This window comes from Oncorhynchus keta, chromosome 12, assembly GCF_023373465.1.
Source record: "Oncorhynchus keta strain PuntledgeMale-10-30-2019 chromosome 12, Oket_V2, whole genome shotgun sequence".
Classification (NCBI taxonomy): domain Eukaryota; kingdom Metazoa; phylum Chordata; class Actinopteri; order Salmoniformes; family Salmonidae; genus Oncorhynchus; species Oncorhynchus keta.
This window is the reverse complement of record NC_068432.1, coordinates 50,284,237-50,307,350: the sequence shown is the minus strand read 5'-3', so window position 1 is coordinate 50,307,350 and position 23,114 is coordinate 50,284,237. Positions and strand designations below refer to the sequence as shown.

Here is a 23,114-nt window from a genome sequence, read left to right as displayed (position 1 = left end):
GAGCCTCAGTCGGTCTGATGCCATTAAAAGGTAATTTACCACCTTCACAAGTGCAGTCTCAGTGCTATGATGGGGTCTAAAACCAGACTGAAGCATTTAGTATACATTGTTTGTCTTCAGGAAGGCAGTGAGTTGCTGCGCAACAGCCTTTTCTAAAAAAAAAATTGAGAGGAATGGAAGATTCGATATAGGCCGATAGTTTTTTATATTTTCTGGGTCAAGGTTTGGCTTTTTCAAGAGAGGCTTCATTACTGCCACTTTTAGTGAGTTTGGTACACATTCGGTGGATAGGGAGCCATTTATTATGTTCAACATAGGAGGGCCAAGCACAGGAAGCAGCTCTTTCAGTAGTTTAGTTGGAATAGGGTCCAGTATGCCGCTTGAAGGTTTAGAGGCCATGATTATTTCATCATTGTGTCAAGAGATTTAGTACTAAAACACTTGGGTGTCTCTCTTGATCCTAGGTCCTGGCAGAGTTGTGCAGACAGGACAACTGAACTTTGAAGGAATACGCAGATTTAAAGAGGAGTCCGTAATTTGCTTTCTAATAATCATGATCTATTCCTCAAAGAAGTTGATGAATGTATTACTGCTGAAGTGAAAGCCATCCTCTCTTGGGGAATGCTGCTTTTTATTACTGCTGAAGTGAAAGCCATTCTCTCTTGGGGAATGCTGCTTTTTAGTTAGCTTTGTGACGGTATCAAAAATACATTTTGGATTGTCCTTATTTTCCTCAATAAGTTGGAAAAACAGGATGATCGAGCAGCAGTAAGGGCTCTTCGATACTGCACGGTACTGTCTTTCTAAACTAGTCGGAAGACTTCCAGTTTGGTGTGGCGCCATTTCCGTTCCAATTTTCTGGAAGCTTGCTTCAGAGATCGGGTATTTTCTGTATACCAGGGAGCTAGTTTCTTATGAGAAATGTTCTTAGTTTTTAGGGGTGCAACTGCATCTAGGGTATTGCGCAAGGTTAAATCGAGATCCTCAGTTAGGTGGTTAACTGATTTTTGTCCTCTGACGTCCTTGGGTAGGCAGAGGGAGTCTGGAAGGGCATCAAATAATCTTTGTGTTTTCGGAGAATTTATAGCACGACTTGATGCTCCTTGGTTGGGGTCTGAGCAGATTATTTGTTGCAATTGCAAACGTAATAAAATGGTGGTCCGATAGTCCAGGATTATGAGGAAAAACATTAAGATCCACAACATTTATTCCATGGGACAAAACTAGGTCCAGAGTATGACTGTGACAGTGAGTAGGTCCAGAGACATGTTGGACAAAACCCACTGAGTCGATGATGGCTCCGAAAGCCTTTTGGAGTGGGCCTGTGGACTTTTCCATGTGAATATTAAACGTTAAAAAATTTTTTTTTAAATAAATGTGCTATCGTAAATGTTAGCAACACCTCCGCCTTTACGGGATGCACGGGGGATATGGTCACTAGTGTAACCAGGAGGTGAGGCCTCATTTAACACAGTAAATTCATCAGGCTTAAGCCATGTTTCAGTCAGGCCAATCACATCAAGATTATGATCAGTGATTAGTTCATTGACTATAACTGCCTTTGAAGTACGGGATCTAACATTAAGTGGCCCTATTTTGAGATGTGAGAGATCACGATCTCTTTCAATAATAGCAGGAATGGAGGAGGTCTTTATCTTAGTGAGATTGCTAAGGCGAACACCACCATGTTTAGTTTTGCCCAACCTAGGTCGAGGCACAGACACGGTCTCAATGGGGATAGCTGAGCTGACTACACTGATTGTGCTAGTGGCAGACTCCACTATGCTGGCAGGCTGGCTAACAGCCTGCTGCCTGGCCTGCACCCTATTTCATGGCCTGCCCCCACCTGTACTCACTGTTCACACAACAGTAGTAGGCCAGATTACTAGACAACCTACAGGGAGGAGGTGAACTTAGTCACTGTCACTAGCTGGCTACAGCTCGGTTACTCAACCCTGCACCTTAGAAGCTGCTGCCCTATGTATATAGACATGGAATCAATGGTCACTTTAATGTTTACATACTGTTTTACTCATTTTATATTCTAGTCAAGGCCATCCTATTCAACTATTGCTATTATCTATACTATTCTATCCTACGTATTCTACAGATACACTAAATATTCTATCCACATACTGACCATGTCTTTACATCACATATACATACATATATAAACAGTACCAGTCAAAAGTTTGGACACTTCTACTCATTCAAGGGTTTTCCCTTATTTTTACTATTTTCTAGATTGTATAATGATAGTGAAGACATCAAAACTATGAAATAACACACGTGGAATCACGTAGTAACCAGAAAACCAGCCCATCTGTAAATAGCCCACCCAACTACCTCATCCCGATAGTGTTATATTTTCTGCTCCTTCGCACCCCAGTATCTCTACTTGCACATTCATCTTCTGCACATCTATCACTCCAGTGTTAATTGCTAAATTGTAATTATTTCACCACTATGGCCTATTATTTTGCCTTACCTCCCTAATTACATTTGTACACACTGTATATAGATTTTTCTATTGTGTTATAAACTGTACGTCTGTTTATCCGATGTGTAACTCTGTTGTTGTTTGTGTCGCACTGCTTTGCTTTATCTTGGCCAGGTTGCAGTTGTAAATGAGAATTTGTTCTCAACTAGCCTACCTGGTTAAATAAAGGTGAAAAAAAAGTGTAATAAATATATATCTATACACCAGACTTTTAAATCGCTCGTACTAATATTTATATATTTCTTAATTCCAGACTGCTTTGTGATGTCATAGTCATAGGGAATGGACTGCATTGTGATGTCATAGTCATAGGGAATGGACTGCATTGTGATGTCATAGTCATACACCGGGCCAGCTGGTATCACAGGTCTTGCCCCTGCACACCAACCTGAGGCACACTTGCTGCAGCCGGAGGGACAGCAGTCGCAGCAACTTTCTTTCTGACAACTGGTGCATGCAGTTGGAGCAATTGCAAAATCAAGTTTTGCAGCATTCACAAGGATCCATTTTCCAATTCTTGATCTCCCCTTATCCGAATGGACCGCAGTAGTTCGGCAGGGTCTCAGCGGTGTGTTGTCAGCTTTCATAATTGATCTGTGTGTATTGTTGTGAATTGTTAGATATTACTGCACTGTTGGAGAAACAAGCATTTCGATACACCCACAATAACATCTGCTAAATATGTGTATTTTAATCAAATTTGATTTAAACTTGGCCAATGGGCACTAGGTCACTGAACTTCCGTTTTGAAAGTCACTGAAAACCTTTTGATCACACCAGCTGTGGCAATAGCTCTGACCACTGGACTATGGACAGACTTATCATAGTGCAATGAACTCTGAACTCTCTACGTCCCAGTCATGGGGGAGGGTTATTAGCTCACAGAACGTGACTGCAGCACGTTAAAAAAAATTCTGTCCTTGGTTGCAACACAGTACAGAGTTCCAAACTGCATCGAAGCAACATCAGCACAATAATTGTTGGGAGTTTCATGAAATGGGTTTCCATGGCCGAGCAGCTGCACACAAGCCTAACATCACCATTTTTTAATTTTACCTTTAACTAGGCAAGTCAGTTAACAAATTGTTATTTACAATGACAGCCTAAGAACAGTGGGTTAACTGGCTTGTTCATTTACATACATTTAAGTCATTTAGCAGAGAACGACACATTCGTACTTTTTACCAGTGTGATTCAATCTTGCAACCTTTCGGTTACTAGGCCAACGCTCTTACCACTAGGCTAGAGTGGTGTAACGCTCGCCGCCATTGGACTCTGTAGTGGAAGCGAGTTCTCTGGCGTGATGAAAGCGCGCTTCACCATCTGGCAGTCAGATGGAAAATGTGGGTTTGGCGGATGCCAAATCGAACACAACCTGCCCCAATGCATAGCACCAACAAAAGTTGAGAGTTAATGGTCTGGGGTTGTTTATGGTTCGTGCTTTTGGCTTAGTTCCAGTGAAGGGAAATCCTAATGAGTCAGCATTCAATGACTAGATAATTCTGTGCTTCCAACTTTGTGACAGTTTGGGGAAGGTCCTTTCCTTTCTCAGCAGGACAATGCCCTCGTGCACAAAGCGAGGTCCAAACCGAAATGGTTTGTTGAGATCGGTGTGAAAGAACTTGACTGGTCTGCACAGAGTCCTGACCTCAAACCCATCAGGATGATGTGGAATAGACTGCGAGCCAGGTCTTAAATAAAGAAAATGGCCAACAGTGCCCGACCTCAATGTGCTTGTATGGAAAGAAGTCACAGCAATGTGCCAACATCTAGTGGAAAGCCTTGCCTGAAGGCAATTCAGAGGGGGGCAACCAGACCAATGAGCAGGATTTTGAAAGGAGACAGTCATACAAAAAAAAAAAATATATATAATTAGGCAATAAAGCCCAAGGGGATGTCGACTGTTGGCCAATATAACTTGACCGACCCCCCCAGTCACTAATTGCTACTGTGAACTTCCCAACGTAAGTTTGCGTCATACTCTAGGTGTAATGTCTGAGGTGGCTTTTCAGCTGTGTATAACATCCAGGACCCAAACCACACAGTTTATAATGGCCTCATACCAAATCCATTGTAACAGGCTTTGGGATGAGTCTGGAAATACTTGGGATGCCTGCAATAAGAACGTCTAGAAAGGACTCCATTCCAGGAATAGATTTATTGGGTAATAGGACAGAACGCTACTTAAGCTCAATATAACAGTAGTACATTAACCACATTGCAATCATAAGACATTTTATTATTAAAAGATTAGAACCAAGACACCATCAATTGTGCCAAAATAAAATGTAAGTAAACCAAACCAAAGTGAGTAAACATGTCAAAAACATTCATGAACACTGATAAATGTATTATCAAAAAGGTTAAGGGACCTGGTGAAGCTATATACAAATATAATTCAAGAAAGCTAAGATCTGATGTAGAGATATGACATTTAAAATTCCAGCATCACGGCATTTGCATAATATCAATTCACTGACCTACATCGGTTGACGGTTACGAGTACACTTCTATTTTCTGGTAAATATAAACAGCCCATTTCACAATCACAAAAAGACAGCCTGAGTAACTGCAGTAACACATGTCAAATACTTGGATAAACACTTATTGCAGTGATTATTGCTATACTGCCATAGCACATATACTGCTGGTGTCAAAGCCCAACGAAGTACAGAGCTGCTCTAGTCAAAGTAGTGAATCATCCTACTTTGGACAATATCCAAGCGCCATACTAAATTGACATTCATCCAACTCTACCTTTGCATTACGTCATTGACTTAAGACGTGTCCACTTGATTAAGAGTTGTGTTGCTATAATGCAGTACATAAAAGGACCAGAGAGAGCCCTGATTTGATACTTTACCTAAAGTGTACATTCAATTACTTCCCTGTAAAAAAGAAAAGGGTCAGGGAATATGTTGGAAACTTTTTTAAAATGCAAAGACAAAAAAAAAAAAAAGTGAATTAGTGCACAGGGTGAAGGGTAAGAAATTGGGACGCAACCAAGTCCTCTATGATCGACCCCTTGCGCCAGTCAGTCCTCTTCCAATGCAAGAGCCACACACTACTAACACCACTTAGAATAGATTATACTAGTACACTTCTTAGAATGCTACTAAAGATAATGACTAGTGCCATTCACTTCTCCCACTGGTTGCTCACTCAGAGGATGCCCCACCACCTGTTGAGGTTCACCACGCCACCGCCATGACCCGTTTCCAGGTGTCTATTCTCACTCTCCTCCCAGCGTTGGATTTCTCCATTCTCCACCAGAACGAACTTCCACTCCACCAGTTTCTCCGCAGGGAGGGCGACCCAGCTGGCCCAGAACCCATCCTGGCCCCTCTCCAGCGGAACAAAGTCCTTCCAGCTCCCCAGCTCGGGTTGGTTCCCAGTCACAGCCAGTTCCTGCCGGGGAGACAGGGTGTGATAGTGGATACAGAACCTCACCTGTACTGCATGGGGTTCGTTAGGAAGCACAGCTGCCATTTTATTCTCCTGCAGGTCTCCATCTAGAGATACAGGTGTGGTTTCAGCTTCTTTGACCTCTGATGTGGGCGTTTCAGTGATTGTTGAATCGTCTGCATTGTGCTGCGTTTCTGTGGGATGATGCTCCGCCTCGGCAGAGCAGTCAGACGAGTGGCTTATCCTCACCCAGGGAGTGTCGGCGTTACCCTCTGCATCTGTGACACTTACAGTCATCCATTCATTGTAGTCCATAGTGGCTTCCATGATGTTTATTTCAACTTCCTGACAACTGCTCTCTACCCGTGTGTCCATGCTCTTATCAACCCCCTCTCCCTTCCGCTCAGAAATCACATGGGTGTCTGGAGCTTCCGTCGGCTCCCTGCTTAACCCTTCCATCGCGTTGTCACGAAGAACACCGTCTCTGTTGGGATCAGTGCAGAGACTGTCTGGCTGTTGGTCAAACAGTTCCTGGGGGTTGCTCGTCATCCTCTCTGTAGGGTCAATCCCTGTTGCATTCCAGCTTTGAGCCGGTTGTCGAGCGTTTTCACGGTCATTGAGATGGTCTCTTTTCGCCACCCATGCATTTGCCACGTCACAATATTCGAAACCTGCTGAACGATCATCCACTTGCGGGAAGTGACTGTAGAGATCCTCAACCATCGCTTCCATGTCATCCTCCATGGTTCTAGACTTCTCATAGTCCGCCACATGGCTGGTCGTCATGACAGCGCCTGGGCATTTTCCTTCCTGGATCTCCGTAACAGACAGTTGGTCAGGTTCTTGTAGACCAGAGTCAGTCAACATGTCAGAGAGAGTTTCATTGACTTGTGGAGCTTCCTGAGGGTTGTTGGCAAAGGTAAGTGGATGGCTAGCCACAGACTCCTCGGTGCGCTGACAATCATTCCTCAGTTCAACTTCCTTCAAACCCTCCTCTTCCGGGTTATACAAGTCTGTAGCCTTCGTCTGTCCAGATTGACTGTTTATGTCACTGAGGGAATGGTGACTGGTAGCCTGTTCCTCCTCATCCAGGGTATTGTCAGTCCGAGGCCGTGTATCATCCTGACACGAGCCTCCGCAGACCTGACATAGGCCTTCATGATGACATAAGCCTCTGTGCTCTTCAGGTGGAGAGCAGAGGTGAAACTCAGCATAAGGACCGTCGCTCTTCTTGGTCGTTCTTCTCAGTCTAAGGGTTTGTAGATCTTCATTGGTTGGGATACCCTCAACAGGTTCTACATCCTCAACGATTGTTGGAATCCGTACCATAGGCTCCCTCTTCCATCCCTCGCCATCCCAGCTCTCCAGTGCCTCTGGAATCACCTCGGTCTCCTCTAGAATAGAAGCAGATGCAAAATGAGTGATCAGTCTACATCTTCACATTCTTAAAAAAAAAATAAAAAAATTATATATATATTTTAAATCGAATTAGGAATACAATGACAGGAACCTTCAGGACAGTATTTAAAACCATTTTTTTTATAAAGAAAGCCGTTTTGGTAAGAGAGTTGGTCAGCCATGGTCAGCCAGTGCTGTGATAAGATCACGTCGAACAACATGTGCAGTGTGTAAGAACCAACCAGTGAAGAATGATCATTTTATAAAGAAACATTCCGTTCAAACAAGCCAGTCATAGTGGATTCAAACTCAGATACGACTTAAGACAAGTTGTAAATGCAACAAGTACTTTATATTGCATCTATACTGAACAAAAACTATTTAAGATTTCAAAGAGTTAGTTCTTAAGGAACTCAAATGAATGCATTAGGCCCTAATCTACAAAATGCACATGCCTGGGAATACAGATATGCATCTGTTGGTCAGCTGGATGGATTATCTTGGCAAAGGAGAAATTATCACTAAAACATGGATGTACACAAATGTGCGCAAAATTTAATTAAGCTCTGTGCATAGGGAAAATCATACATCAGCTCATGAAACCAACACTTTACATTTTGAGTTTATATTTCAGTGTAATAACTCAGCTTCCAAGAGACGTTTATGGTCTGAGAGATTGCCGCCAATAGATTATACTGCAGAAAAGTGGTATAAAACAAACTATAATTATAAGACAATTTTAGGCTGACAGTTCTATTACACTTCTGATATGTAACATGCCTTTGTTTATAGCACCTGTCCAGGGATATTCAGAAGTCAAAGTCTGGAGGGCCACAGTACCGCTGGTTTTCTATTCTAACTGGTGTCCCAGGTCTGAATTAGTCCCATTATAAAACGCTATTAAGACAGACATGAAACTGGCTACACGGTCAGGTTTGAATAGCACCGACTACGCCTCTGCCATTCACTCCAATTAGACTGGTTTGGAGCATGCGACCTAAAATACGATCTATTCTAATAGAACGGGATAATTCTAAACTCCGCAACAAAAGAAACGTCCCTTTTTCAGGACCCTGTCTTGCTAAGATAATAAAAATCCAACTTCACTGATCTTCATTGTAAAGGATTTAAACACTGTTTTCCCATGCTTGTTCAATGAACCATAAATAATTAATGAACATGCACCTGTGGAACGGTCGTTAAGACACTAACAGCTTACAGACTAAGCAATTAAGGTTACAGTTATGACACTAAAGAGGCCTTTCTACTGACTGAAAAACACTGAAAGATCCCCAGGGTCCCTGCTCATCTGCGTGAACGTGCATTAGGCATGCTGCAAAGAGGCATGAGGACTACAGATGTGGCCAGGACAATAAATTGCAATGTCCGTAGTGTGAGACGCCGACAGACGGCTGATCGTCCTCGCAGTGGCAGACCACATGTAACACCTGCACAGGATTGGTACATCTGAACAGCACACCTGCAGGGACAGGTACAGGATGGTAACAACTGCCTGAGTTACACCGGGAACACAATCCCTCCATCAGTGCTCAGACTGTCCGCAATAGGCTGAGAGGCTGGACTGAGGGCTTGAAGGCCTGTTGTAAGGCAGGTCCTCACCAGGCATCACCGTCAACTACGTCGCCTATGGGCACAAACCCACCGTCGCTGGACCAGACAGGACTGGCAGAAAGTGCTCTTCACTGATGAGTCGCGGGGGTCTCAACAGGGTGATGGTCGGATTCGCGTTTATCGTCGAAGGAATGAGCGTTACACCGAGGCCTGTACTCCGTAGTGGGATTGATTTAGAGGTGGAGGGTCTGTCATGGTCGGTGTGTCACATCGGACTGAGCTTGTCATTGCAGGCAATTCCAATGCTGTGCGTTACAGGGAAGACATCCTCCTCCCTCATGTGGTACCCTTCGCGCAGGCTCATCCTGACATGACCCTCCAGCATGACAATTCCACCAGCCATACTGCTCGTTCTGTGCGTGATTTCCTGCAAGACAGGAATGTCAGTGTTCTGTCATGGCCAGCAAAGAGCCCGGATCGCAATCCCTTTGAGCACGTCTGGGACATGTTAGATGGGAGGGTGAGGGCTAGGGCCATTCCCCCCAGAAATGTCCGGGAGCTTACAGGTAGGTGCCTTGGTGGAAGAGTGGGGTAACATCTCACAAGAACTGACAAATCTGGTGCAGTCCACAGGGAGATGCACAACAGTACTTAATGCAGCTGGTGGCCACACCAGATACTGACTGTTGATTTTACTGACTTTTGAACCCCCCTTTGTTCAGGGACACATTATTCCATTTCTGTTAGTCACATGTCTGTGGAAGTTGTTCAGTTTATGTCTCAGTTGTTGAATCTTATGTTCATACAAATATTTACACGTGTTCAGTTTGCTGAAAATTAAACGCAGTTGACAGTAAGATTTTTTTTTTTTTTTTTTGCCGAGTTTAGTTGGGTCATTCTGGTGGCTAAACAGAGCCTTACACCCTAGTTTCCACTTCACCAACAAAAACAGTTAAATGCAAGTTAATATATAATCTCTAGGAAAACTACTTGCGAGTCGTGTCCATCGCTGTCAAATACACATTGGAATCCAACTTGTCCAAGCCACACCACACTCCTGCAGTGTTAGGCAATGGAATGACATTAGGAAGAGACTCCTGCAGTGTTAGGCAATGGAATGACGTTAGGAAGAGACTCCTGCAGTGTTAGGCAATGGAGTGACGTTAGGAAGACACTCCTGCAGTGTTAGGCAATGGAATGACGTTAGGAAGAGACTCCTGCTGTGTTAGGCAATGGAATGACGTTAGGAAGAGACTCCTGCAGTGTTAGGCAATGGAATGACGTTAGGAAGAGACTCCTGCAGTGTTAGGCAATGGAATGACGTTAGGAAGAGACTCCTGCAGTGTTAGGCAATGGAATGACGTTAGGAAGAGACTCCTGCAGTGTTAGGCAATGGAATGACATTAGGAAGAGACTCCTGCAGTGTTAGGCAATGGAATGACGTTAGGAAGAGACTCCTGCAGTGTTAGGCAATGGCATGACATTAGGAAGAGACTCCTGCAGTGTTAGGCAATGGAATGACGTTAGGAAGAGACTCCTGCAGTGTTAGGCAATGGAATGACATTAGGAAGAGACTCCTGCAGTGTTAGGCAATGGAATGACATTAGGAAGAGACTCCTGCAGTGTTAGGCAATGGAATGACATTAGGAAGAGACTCCTGCAGTGTTAGGCAATGGAATGACATTAGGAAGAGACTCCTGCAGTGTTAGGCAATGGAATGACGTTAGGAAGAGACTCCTGCAGTGTTAGGCAATGGAATGACATTAGGAAGAGACTCCTGCAGTGTTAGGCAATGGCATGACATTAGGAAGAGACTCCTGCAGTGTTAGGCAATGGCATGACATTAGGAAGAGACTCCTGCAGTGTTAGGCAATGGAATGACGTTAGGAAGAGACTCCTGCAGTGTTAGGCAATGGAATGACATTAGGAAGAGACTCCTGCAGTGTTAGGCAATGGCATGACATTAGGAAGAGACTCCTGCAGTGTTAGGCAATGGCATGACATTAGGAAGAGACTCCTGCAGTGTTAGGCAATGGCATGACATTAGGAAGAGACTCCTGCAGTGTTAGGCAATGGAATGACATTAGGAAGAGACTCCTGCAGTGTTAGGCAATGGCATGACATTAGGAAGAGACTCCTGCAGTGTTAGGCAATGGAATGACATTAGGAAGAGACTCCTGCAGTGTTAGGCAATGGAGTGACGTTAGGAAGAGACTCCTGCAGTGTTAGGCAATGGAGTGACGTTAGGAAGAGACTCCTGCAGTGTTAGGCAATGGAATGACGTTAGGAAGAGACTCCTGCAGTGTTAGGCAATGGAGTGACGTTAGGAAGAGACTCCTGCAGTGTTAGGCAATGGAATGACGTTAGGAAGAGACTCCTGCAGTGTTAGGCAATGGAATGACGTTAGGAAGAGACTCCTGCAGTGTTAGGCAATGGAATGACGTTAGGAAGAGACTCCTGCAGTGTTAGGCAATGGAGTGACGTTAGGAAGAGACTCCTGCAGTGTTAGGCAATGGAGTGACGTTAGGAAGAGACTCCTGCAGTGTTAGGCAATGGAGTGACGTTAGGAAGAGACTCCTGCAGTGTTAGGCAATGGAATGACGTTAGGAAGAGACTCCTGCAGTGTTAGGCAATGGAATGACGTTAGGAAGAGACTCCTGCAGTGTTAGGCAATGGAATGACGTTAGGAAGAGACTCCTGCAGTGTTAGGCAATGGAATGACGTTAGGAAGAGACTCCTGCAGTGTTAGGCAATGGAATGACGTTAGGAAGAGACTCCTGCAGTGTTAGGCAATGGAGTGACGTTAGGAAGAGACTCCTGCAGTGTTAGGCAATGGAGTGACGTTAGGAAGAGACTCCTGCGGCGCGTGGTCTACGACGTAATATAGCACCAGCGACACAGCAAAGGGGTAAATCTATTTGAATTCAAATCACTGTTAGACAGCACCCCTTACGACTTTTAGCAAAAACCTTCTATATGTATTTGCCAATTTTAGAAGTGCTCAGGAAGTGACTTTGGACCCGAATGCTCAAACAGTCATGGGATAAAAAAGGGGCTCAAAGTTGACCTAACGTTTTGCATACCCCACCATACCATGAGTCACTGCCCACTTCCTGTATGGAAATTTGTTTAAATCAAAAGGGAGTCAAGTGATTGAATTCATATGGATTTACTCAGGAATGCAGTGTGGCTCAGACAAAAGTTGGGAGTCAGACTTGTCCCTTGCTTTCAAATAAACATTTGACAGCCGATAGTGTTGAGATTATAGATATGAATGTTGACAGGAAAAACTAATTTACAGTTTAGGCAGACACTAATTCAGGGTTGTTTCGTTTGCCAGCCACCAGAACCACCCGCAACACTCAGCCAATTACGTTTTCCATTGATGAAGTCTCATCTCTATGTTGCTTTCCCAACCATACAGTTGCTCAAAGACCTAACGCTTTGGTCAGGTCCAATAAGTTCTGTGATGTATACAAATATTTATGAATGGTTTTGTTCAAATCAAAAAAAAAAACAAAAAAAAAAAACAGGTGCTGTCAAAGTGTGAATAAATTCAAATATTTTTATTCCCCCAATTGAATGATCAAATTGATTTCAATTGGACTATGTAGCCTATAAATGTATTTGTCTTCATCCAATCTTGGTTATTTATTTGAAGCGTAATTGTTCATCCTTTGATTGTGTAACAATTGCAGACACTGGCAACTTTTTATTTGTAGTCTACTTCAGAACGAAGTTATCTGCAGTCAGAGACAGACATCTTGAGTCGGTTTAGCCGGTGTGTGTAAAGTGACGCAGAACGGCAAAAAAAAGGTACTCAATTAGCTGTTCACAAGTGGCCCGAGGAAAATCGGTAACTAAGCGTTTAAGTGCAACTTTATTAACGGTGGTTTGGGGAAACAACGTGGAGATTTAACGATGCGCCTACAAACAGTCTAACGGTGATCTGTGCCTTAAAGATGCCGTCGGGAATCCGGGCCCTGGTCAGTTTGCCAAATATTTCAAATGTAGCCTACACTTTTTTATTTAACTAGGCAAGTAGGTTAAGAACAAAATCTTATTTTCAATGACGGCCTGCCTTGTTAAAAATCTGTCGTTCTGCCCCTGAACCTTGTCAGCTCGGGGATTCGATTTTGCAACCGTTCGGTTACTAGTCCAATCCTCTAACCACTAGGCTACCTGCTGGTTACTAGTCCAATCCTCTAACCACTAGGCTGCCTGCTGGTTACTAGTCCAATCCTCTAACCACTAGGCTGCCTGCTGGTTACTAGTCCAATCCTCTAACCACTAGGCTGCCTGCTGGTTACTAGTCCAATCCTCTAACCACTAGGCTACCTGGTGGTTACTGGTCCAACGCTCTAACCACTAGGCTACCTGGTGGTTACTGGTCCAACGCTCTAACCACTAGGCTACCTGCTGGTTACTAGTCCAATGCTCTAACCACTAGGCTGCCTGCTGGTTACTAGTCCAATGCTCTAACCACTAGGCTGCCTGCTGGTTACTAGTCCAATGCTCTAACCACTAGGCTGCCTGCTGGTTACTAGTCCAATGCTCTAACCACTAGGCTGCCTGCTGGTTACTAGTCCAATGCTCTAACCACTAGGCTGCCTGCTGGTTACTAGTCCAATGCTCTAACCACTAGGCTGCCTGCTGGTTACTAGTCCAATGCTCTAACCACTAGGCTGCCTGCTGGTTACTAGTCCAATGCTCTAACCACTAGGCTACCTGCGGCCAAAAATTTGATATAGAGATGCGTGTTTATACATTTTATGACATGGTACAACCTTAGGTAGGCTGCTGGCAGGCTTCGGCACAACGAAGTAAATATCTTTGATTCTGATGGGGTACAAGATTTGATATTTTTTTTATAAACAAAAAAAAAGGTTTAGTTCATTGGTTTACGGTCAATGGACAGGGTATAACATTACTTAATGCTTTGGCTTAGTTTCCCGGACACCGTTTCCACATGCTAACATTGTAGCATTTGTAGAAAATTATTAGAACACATACACACCTAACAATCCCATGTGGCACAAAGTCCATCCACGGTATGACCATTAGCATCCCCCCCCACATATCCAGTCCAAATCATCCAAAAGTATCTGAAATGGATTGAAGCTCAAAGTCACTTACAGATCAATTGTACATGATGCGAAAAATACTAATAACCACACACAACATGAAATGGGATTTGTGCCACAAATGCTAAAAGTGCCAGGGACACTGAAGCTAAGCGTGGACTGTTATCACATCGTGTCCATGGACTCCTTACAAGGTTAGAGCGTTGGGCCAGTAACCGAAAAGGTTGCTAGATCAAATATAAATAAAATTATCGTAGTTCTCCCACTGAAAAGGCAGTCATTGTGAATAAGAATTTGTTTAACTGACTTACCTGGTTAAATAAAATGACAAAAAAAAAAAGGTAAAACAAATGTAATTTGGGTGAAACATCCCGTTAGTTCAGTCTCATGCGCACTCAGTTGAAGGAGACCTGCGCACACGTGTGTTTGTAGGCATGGCTGTAGCAGGAATCTAGCATCATGGAGGGTCTTTCAAAATAACATACCGCAAAACAGAACGAGCAAGATCATCTTACTATACGAATGGTTGCTTATTTGTCTTAATTCAAATCATAACCGATCAGAAAATGGGAACACAAATAAAATGTTGATTTACCTGTTGACTCGACACAAGAGAGGGGTGCTTCTTCGGTTGTAGTCTCCTTTCCGTCCTTTTCAGTTTCATCTTCAACCTTTCTTCTCGGACCTTTCAGTGTCTGTATAGATCTGTATATGATCAGTGCAGCCCATACAGACATCATGGCAATAATAGCGAGAACCACTGCAATCATCCAATCACTCATACAATACAACGCAGTTAAATCCCCAGCACGGTTTTCAAACGCGACGGTTTTACTTTTCTTGATAGTCATTTCTGACGCTTCGGTCGTCGATAGGAGAGAGCCAGGTACAAGCACCGTGATCGCATATAAACACGCGAATACCAACACGCGTGTGTGTTCTTCTCCACGCGCGTTCCAAATGACCTCTTATTGCGGCACAAACACATCTCAGATCTGCAATCAGGTGAGCCCGCTGACAATTGGCTGATTCGAATCATGGGCTGCGTTTACACAGACGGCCAAATTCTGATTTGTATATTTTTTTTTGTTGAGTAATTTGACTTTTGACCAATAAGATCAGCTCTGAAAAATATCTGACGTAAAAATAGCTAATGTGATTTGTCAAAATACCAATTAGTGTGGTGGGGGGATATCAGAATTGGGCTGACTGTGTAAACGCAGCCTAGGGTAGGGTTTCCCAAACTGGGTCCTGGGCGTTGATCAAGGGAGGCAATCCAATCAAAATATTGCACATTTCTTTCGCTCAAGCACCTCCTCAATTAGCCTGTATTTTAAACCAAAATGATACAACATAAATCAATCAATCAAACAACAATACAATTAATTGCAGACAGACACACCTTGAAAATAGTTCAAACAATATTTTAATGATTGTGTGTTGCATTGGTCATGTTGTATGGAAATTGATGCTTTGTGATACAAATTTATGCCATTTTTTGTATTATAGTGGACCTGCTCACACTTATGTAAATATGCATTATTAGTGTGTGGGTGGTATGGGCCTTGATCATGAATAATCCAGTATAATCGGGATCTTATTATTTGACATGACCATTTATTTCAATTACTCACAATTGAGAACTCGTTCCTTTCCAGCATGTCAACATTACTCATACTGTAAATGAAATGCACGAATCTCCTGCCATCTAGTGGAATAAAGGGGTAGGTCCCACAATCCGTGTATTTGGTCTTAATAGGTCTACTGAACTGTAAAACAAAATATATACAAATGTATCAAGGATAAATCATTGACCAGAAACCAGTGTCGGACATTCATACGTGAATACGTCATTTGTTTATCTGTATTATTGCGTCAGTATCATCATGTGATGAAAAGCCAATCGTTTTTCTGTTTACCGGTAGTTTTGTGTTTGATACCACTCTGGCATAATCCAAATTAATCTCGATGGGTCATTATTGACGTTTAGCGTCGGCAGGGACAGAGTCCTCTGTTTTTTTTTTTAAACAGACTGTTTGTTGTTGTAATCGATATTCTCTTCAAATTAGGACACTTTGTTATTACTCTTGAGTAAATTAGCTACTTTAAATCTAATCTTATTTACCAGTCAATCGATGGTGGAGTCTGTGCATGCGCTGCAGTTGTACATCTCGTTCAGAGAAGTATTATTTGCACCTGTGTCAAACGAGCCACGATAGTTCAAACTGGGGGCCAAAATCCATTAACATCAGTGACGTGGACACCAAGGAATTTGGAAGTTCTTGACCCTCTCCACTGCAGCCCCGTCGGTGTGGTGGGGGCGTTCTCCCGCACTTTTCTTGCACTCCACGGTCAGCTTCTTGGTCTTGCTGACGTTGAGGGAGAGGTTGTTGTCCTTCCGCCACACTGCTAGTTCTCTGACCTCCTTGTAGGCTGTCTCATCGCCGTTGGTGATCAGTCCTACCACTCTCCTATCACCAGCAAACTTGACGATGGATTTGGAGTCCTGCGTGGCTTCACAGTGGTAAACACTAAACAGGGTCCCACTTTAAAACGGATCTAAATTACACAAATATTGGAATAATGCCATATGTGGACTACATAATGTTAAACAATGTTGGAATGATGTTACATTATTTATAAATACAATAATTTATTAATTTGACAATAAACAGTCAAATCCCAGGTCAGAGAGATAATATCAACATAATATTCAGTGCTCTCCACTTTCAGTACAATGAGGCCTGTTTCTTTGTGATGTTTTCTGTCCTCATGGAAAGCTGTGAAAGTATTGTTTGCAGATGAAGATTCGACATGCTTAATGAATGTCCCAAGAGACTAAGGGGCGGTTTTGCGGACACAGATTAAGCCCCAATCCTAGACTAAATTGCACTTTTAAATGGGACAAATTGAAATTGCATTACTCAGACATGGTTTAAAATAGACTCTCACAATTTCCTTAGTCTAGATTTAAAAAGTCAGATTTCAGGACGAGTTAATTTAGATCTAAGTGAAGGATTGAATTAAACCTGGCCTGAGTCAGTTTTGACTTCAGATTAATAGATATAGGTCCCCAGGTTGACCTTGACAATGGGAGGAAAATGGTTGACCTTGACAATGGAGGAAAATGGTTGACCTTGACAATGGGAGGAAAATGGTTGACCTTGACAATGGAGGAAAATTGTTGACCTTGACAATGGGAGGAAAATGGTTGACCTTGACAATGGAGGAAAATGGTTGACCTTGACAATGGAGGAAAATGGTTGACCTTGACAATGGGAGGAAAATGGTTGACCTTGACAATGGGAGGAAAATGGTTGACCTTGACAATGGAGGAAAATGGTTGACCTTGACAATGGGAGGAAAATGGTTGACCTTGACAATGGGAGGAAAATGGTTGACCTTGGGAGGAAAATGGTTGACCTTGACAATGGGAGGAAAATGGTTGACCTTGACAATGGAGGAAAATGGTTGACCTTGACAATGGAGGAAAATGGTTGACCTTGAAAAAATGGTTGACCTTGACAATGGAGGAAAATGGTTGACCTTGACAATGGGAGGAAAATGGTTGACCTTGACAATGGAGGAAAATGGTTGACCTTGACAATGGGAGGGAAATGGTTGACCTGGACTATTTCAATGACTATCAAAGAGCACCACCAAGGGCAGACAGAGGGGCGGTTATAGACAGGAGTAACCCACTGAATGATTTGGTTTATATCAATTTCCTTGACCATGTCCACGTGTACAAAGAAAATGCAGCTGATATTTGTTTTCTTCAGCTTTGATCTGACATCTTTCAGGGAAGGCCCATCCCTCCTTCCCTACTGATCACCTTGAGGTTTTTGGCATCTGGAACTTTCCATCGTGAAACAGGAGATTTGTGTGGTGTAAATGAACTGACTGTATGCAGAATAGTCCACAAGGTCTGCAATGCTATATATACATGTATATATACACACAGTACCAGTCAACATTTTGGACATACTTACTCATTCCAGGGTTTTTCTTATTTAAAAAAAATATATATTTTCTACTTTGTAGAATAATAGTGAAGACATCAAAACTATGAAATAACACAAATGGAATCATGTCGTAACCAACAAAGTGTTAAGCAAATCAGAATATATTTTAGATTCTTCAAAGTAGCCACCCTTTGCCTTGATGACAGCTTTGAAAAGTCTTGAATTAAACTCTGTCTGCGTAACCGCCCTTAAGGGTATATCCTATACGTCATGGGTTATATGTGTAGGCCTACCTATGTTAGCAAATGTATACAACAATACAGTTAAACATCACACACAATGTATTAACCTATCACAATAATTGGAGCAGGATAACCCTGCTGGAGGTCTGCTGGGTGCAGGGTTCTGTTTCAATAAGCAATAACACACCTGATTCAACTTATCAAATCTAATTTGTTTTATAATCAAGTATGCTATTGCTGGGCTGGAATAGAAGTCTGTTCCTCCAGTAGATCTATTACTGGGCTGGAATAGAAGTCTCTTCACCCAGTAGATCTATTGCTGGGCTGGAATAGAAGTCTCTTCACCCAGTAGATCTATTACTGGGCTGGAATAGAAGTCTGCTCCCCCAGTAGATCTATTGCTGGGCTGGAATAGAAGTCTCTTCACCCAGTAGATCTATTACTGGGCTGGAATAGAAGTCTGCTCCCCCAGTAGATCTATTGCTGGGCTGGAATAGAAGTCTGTTCCTCCAGTAGATCTATTACTGGGCTGGAATAGAAGTCTGTTCCTCCAGTAGATCTATTACTGGGCTGGAATAGAAGTCTGTTCCTCCAGTAGATCTATTACTGGGCTGGAATAGAAGTCTGTTCCTCCAGTAGATCTATTACTGGGCTGGAATAGAAGTCTGCTCCCCCAGTAGATCTATTACTGGGCTGGAATAGAAGTCTGTTCCTCCAGTAGATCAGGGATCAGTGGAGTAAGGTTGTCTATTGCTGTTATGGAGTTTTCTTTTGTTCACCTGAATTTATGCTTTAGTAATAATAGCTTACTTTATTACTACTCAAATGATCTATTGTTGTTTAGACTAAGATGTCTTATCTTTACATACCAGTTAGCTTATTTGTATATTTGTTTAAAGTGATGAAGTGTTGATTCTTTGAAGGGAAGTGTTTAAACTGTTTTAATTGTTAAACTATTATTAGAAATGAACTAGTGTGAATGTTGATTTACATATCGCAGTCCTGCAATAAAGAGTGGGAGGGGTTATTCCGTCTGTAATGTGTCTGTGTTTCTGTGTTGTATTCTCAAATCAACAGTTCCTTTTTTGCCTAGTTGTAAGATATTATATTTGCTTGTCTCTCTCTCTCTCTCTCAGTATATCAGCTATGTGAATCCATTTAGCAGTTTATTATATGGCATACACCGCCAATGCAGCCATAGACCTACAGTATGATGGCATTACTGGCCTTGTGGGCATCTGTCACCTGAAGCGGAGAATAGCTAAGCTCACACGTTGTTTATGTGTTGAGATATACACTGAGTGTACAAAACATTAAGAACACCTGCTCTTTCCATGACATAGACTGACCAGGTGAAAGATATCATCCCTTATTGATGTCACTTGTTAGATCCACTTCGATCAGTGTAGATGAAGGGAAGGAGACGGGGTTAAACAAGGATTTTTAAGCCTTGAGACAATTGAAACATGGATTGTGTATATGTGCCATTCAGAAAGTGAATGGGCAAGACGAAAAAATCAAAGTGTCCTTGAACGGGGGTATGGTAGTAGATGCCAGGTGCACTGGTTTGAGTGTGTCAAGAAATGCAACGCTGCTGGGTGTTTCACGCTCAACAGTTTCCTGTGTATCAAGAACGGTCCACCACCCAAAGGACATCCAGCCAACTTGACACCTTGACAACTGTGGGAGGAATTGTAATCAACATGGGCCAACATCCCTGTGGAACGCTTTTCGACACCTTGTGGAGTCCATGCCCAGACGACTTGAGGCTGTTCTGAGGGCAAACGTGGGTGCAACTCAATATTAGGGAGGTGTTCCTAATGTTTTGTACACTCAGTGTATGTTCACAATTTAAAATAATACTTGTAGACAATGTATATGAGGCAATCCATTTACCAGATGTTGTACATGCCTTTTAAGTGTTGACATTTCAAATTGTTTAATGCAAATCCAGCCCTTGTAATTTAGCTACTGTATTTTTTAAACATGTTATTTCACCTTTATTTAACCAGGTCGGCTAGTTGAGAACACCTTTATTTAACCAGGTAGGCTAGTTGAGAACACCTTTATTTAACCAGGTAGGCTAGTTGAGATGTTTAATGGGTGTTTAATGGGTGTTTAATGGGTGTAGGGTTAGTTGGTATAGTGGTGAGGTTTTAATGGGTGTAGGGTTAGTTGGTAGAGAAATGTTTCTTCCCTTTTCCCCATCCTCTGCCCTTTTCCTTTTTATGTCAAGGTCATTTAGATTTTTTGATTTATTAAGATCCCCATGGCGACAGCTAGTCTTTCCTGGGGTTCGACACATAACAAAAAAGACAATAGAGACAAAAGAAGATGTGGCAAAGAATTTACATACATTTAAAAACATGAATGTGTGTGTGTGTGTGTGTGTGTGTGTGTGTGTGTGTGTGTGTGCGTGCGTGCGTGCGTGCGTGCGTGTGTGTGTGTGTGTGTGTGTGCATGCGTGCACATATCAGTTACACATATATATATATATATATATATATATATATCAGTACATACACACAACAAGTAGGTCACATGGGGGACAGGCGGTGTGCCGTGAGTTGTTGCTTTATTTGTTTTTTTGATAGCAGGTTTGCTGTTCACTTGCACTATATAAGAGGGAAGGGAGTTCCATGCACTCATGACTCTGTATAATACTGTACACTTCCTTGAATTTGTTCTGGACCTGGGGACTGTGAAAAGAGTTGACTACGCAAAAAATGTGGAATTTCCAACACAATGTTTCAAAAAACAAAAAAAACAAGAAGTGACTCAGTCAGTCTTTCCTCAACTCTTAGCCAAGAGAGACTGGCACGCGTAGTATTAATGTTAGCCCTCTGATTAAAATGAAGAGCAAGATGTGTCGCTCTGTTCTGGGCCAGCTGCAGCTTAACTAGGTCTTTCTTTGAAGCACTTCACCACATGGCTGGACAATAATCAAGATAAGATAAAACTAGAGCCTGCAGGATTTGCTTTGTGGAGTGTGGTGTCAAAAAAGCAGAACATCTCTTTATTACAGACAGACCTCTCCTCACCTTTACAACCACTCAATCTACAGTATACAGCAACACCTCCCCCATAAACATTCCTGTCTCTTCTATAGATGTTATAACCTTGTATTGCTGCTGCTGCAGCAAAGTAATTATCTAGGGTGAGATTCAGAAATGGCTAATGTATTAATGTTATCTTATGTTAGCAAGTTGTAGATTTCATTGACCTTATTTCCAAGGCTACATATATTAATATGGGCTATTTTCATCCGGTTCCTGGGTAGCTTCTCAGAGACAGACACAATATAGAAAAGAGCAAACAAAAGCCACATAAACACATATATGTGTTCAGCAGTCCATTAATCAGTTGGTGTGTGTGTGTGATGCAGGGGGTTAAAGCTACAAACCCATAGGCAGTGGTTCCAAACCTTTTTCGGTTACTATACCACCAAATTAATTTGTCTGTGCATTTTACCAGTAGGCTTATAAACTCATGTCTTCTCAAGTACCCCTGTGGAAATGCCCGGCACCCTCAGTGGTCTGCGTACCCCTGGTGGGGAACTACTGGTGTAATGAATTCACACTCCAGAACGGTAGGCAGAAACACTGGACGAGATAAGAGAAATAGATTAAAATGGGGGGCCTCGCACTCCAGTACAGTAGGCAGAAACACTGGACGAGATAAGAGAAATAGATTAAAAGGGGGGGCCTCACACTCCAGTACAGTAGGCAGAAACACTGGACGAGATAAGAGAAATAGATTAAAAGGGGGGGCCTCGCACTCCAGTACAGTAGGCAGAAACACTGGACGAGATAAGAGAAATAGATTAAAAGGGGGGGCCTCACACTCCAGTACAGTAGGTGGTGGTATATCCACCTTTCAGTTGGTTGCAATTCGACAATACACAGTTAAAGAAGAAGAAGTGGTTAGCAAGAGAAAGATATCTGGCTAGCGTTGGACATATCGGTAACCCCTGAAGTTGATCAATCATGTCAGTGAAATCGTTTTGTATTTACAGTACGGGAGTGATTTCTATTCTAACTTTAATAGCAGGCATAGTTCTGGTGCTTTCGCAGGTGTTTCAAAATATCCTCAACGCGAAGATAAAAAAGGTAACGTTAAATGCTAGCCAGCGGCAAGCTAGTTAGCAGGCCAATTTGGTTGTCAAACCAACTAACTAAACAGAGGCTAATTGTATTTTAATTTTAACGTCCAGTAATCTAATCTAATGCAGCTAACAGTACCGTATTTTGGCAGTTTAAGCTTGCTTGCTAGTTAACTCGTTGTAGCCTACTAACCCTGGGTCGTTACAATATTTTGTGTACAGTAAGCTTAGGCCGATTGTTTTATTTGTATTTTTTTTTTTAGTCACTGTGAACGTAACAAGCTATTTGTTTTTGTCTGAATTGAATGCATTGACATACATATCCAGTCAAATAGTATGAATGTTGTTTCAATATACAGTACCGGTCAACATTTTGGACACACCTACTCATTCCAGGGTTTTCCCTTTATTTGTACTATTTTCTACATTGTAGAATAATAGTGAAGACATCAAAACTATAAAATAACACATATGGAATCAAGAAGTAACCAACAAAGTGTTAAACAAAAAAAATCTAAATATATTTCATATCTGAGATTCTTCACAGTAGCCACCCTTTGTCTTGAGGACAGCTTTGCACACCAATGGCATTCTCTCAACCAGCTTCATGAGCCAGTCACCTGGAATGAATTTCTTTACGCCTTAATGTTTTTGAGCCAATCAGTTGTTGTGACAAGGTAGCAGTTGTATACAGAAGATGGCTCTATGTGGTAAAATACCAAGTCCATATTATGTCAAGAACAGCTCAAATAAACAGAGAGAAATGACAGTCCATCATTACTTTAAGACATGAAGGTCTGGCAATATGGAACATTTCAAGAACTTTGAAAGTTTCTTCAATTGCAG

The 23,114-nt window shown here is 42.3% G+C and overlaps 2 protein-coding genes and 1 long non-coding RNA gene across 3 annotated transcripts in view; 1 reads left to right on the top strand and 2 right to left on the bottom strand.

Moving 5' to 3' along the window:
* Positions 1 to 4,639: 4,639 nt before the first annotated feature.
* On the bottom strand, positions 4,640 to 14,948 carry stbd1 (starch binding domain 1). The gene is made up of 2 exons (XM_035783105.2): positions 14,555 to 14,948; positions 4,640 to 7,299 (listed from the first exon to the last, which is right to left on the bottom strand). The coding sequence occupies exons 1-2, from the start codon at positions 14,808 to 14,810 to the stop codon at positions 5,663 to 5,665; spliced, it is 1,893 nt and encodes a 630-aa protein (XP_035638998.1). The 5' UTR covers positions 14,811 to 14,948; the 3' UTR covers positions 4,640 to 5,662.
* A 1,879-nt stretch (positions 14,949 to 16,827) lies between these two features.
* Positions 16,828 to 17,740, bottom strand: LOC127906442 (uncharacterized). Its single transcript, XR_008061384.1, has 3 exons — positions 17,480 to 17,740; positions 17,202 to 17,361; positions 16,828 to 17,122 (listed from the first exon to the last, which is right to left on the bottom strand). It is a non-coding gene; the product is annotated as an uncharacterized LOC127906442 (long non-coding RNA).
* Positions 17,741 to 22,064: 4,324 nt separating this feature from the next.
* Positions 22,065 to 23,114, top strand: part of scarb2c (scavenger receptor class B, member 2c) — a 48,815-nt gene continuing 47,765 nt past the window's right edge. The window contains exon 1 of the mRNA XM_035783102.2: positions 22,065 to 22,275. Within this exon, the coding sequence (XP_035638995.1) occupies positions 22,153 to 22,275 (123 nt within the window). The 5' untranslated portion in view covers positions 22,065 to 22,152. The remainder of the gene's footprint in view (positions 22,276 to 23,114) is intronic.

What these genes read in the sequence shown, in the direction of transcription:
- stbd1 (XM_035783105.2), bottom strand. Translation starts at nt 14,810, where the DNA reads ATGACTATCAAGAAAAGTAAAACCGTCGCGTTTGAAAACCGTGCTGGG. An exon ending in CTCTTGTGTCGAGTCAACAG is followed by an intron (nt 7,300 to 14,554) that starts GTAAATCAACAT and finishes CTTCTATTCTAG; the next exon opens with AGGAGACCGAGGTGATTCCA.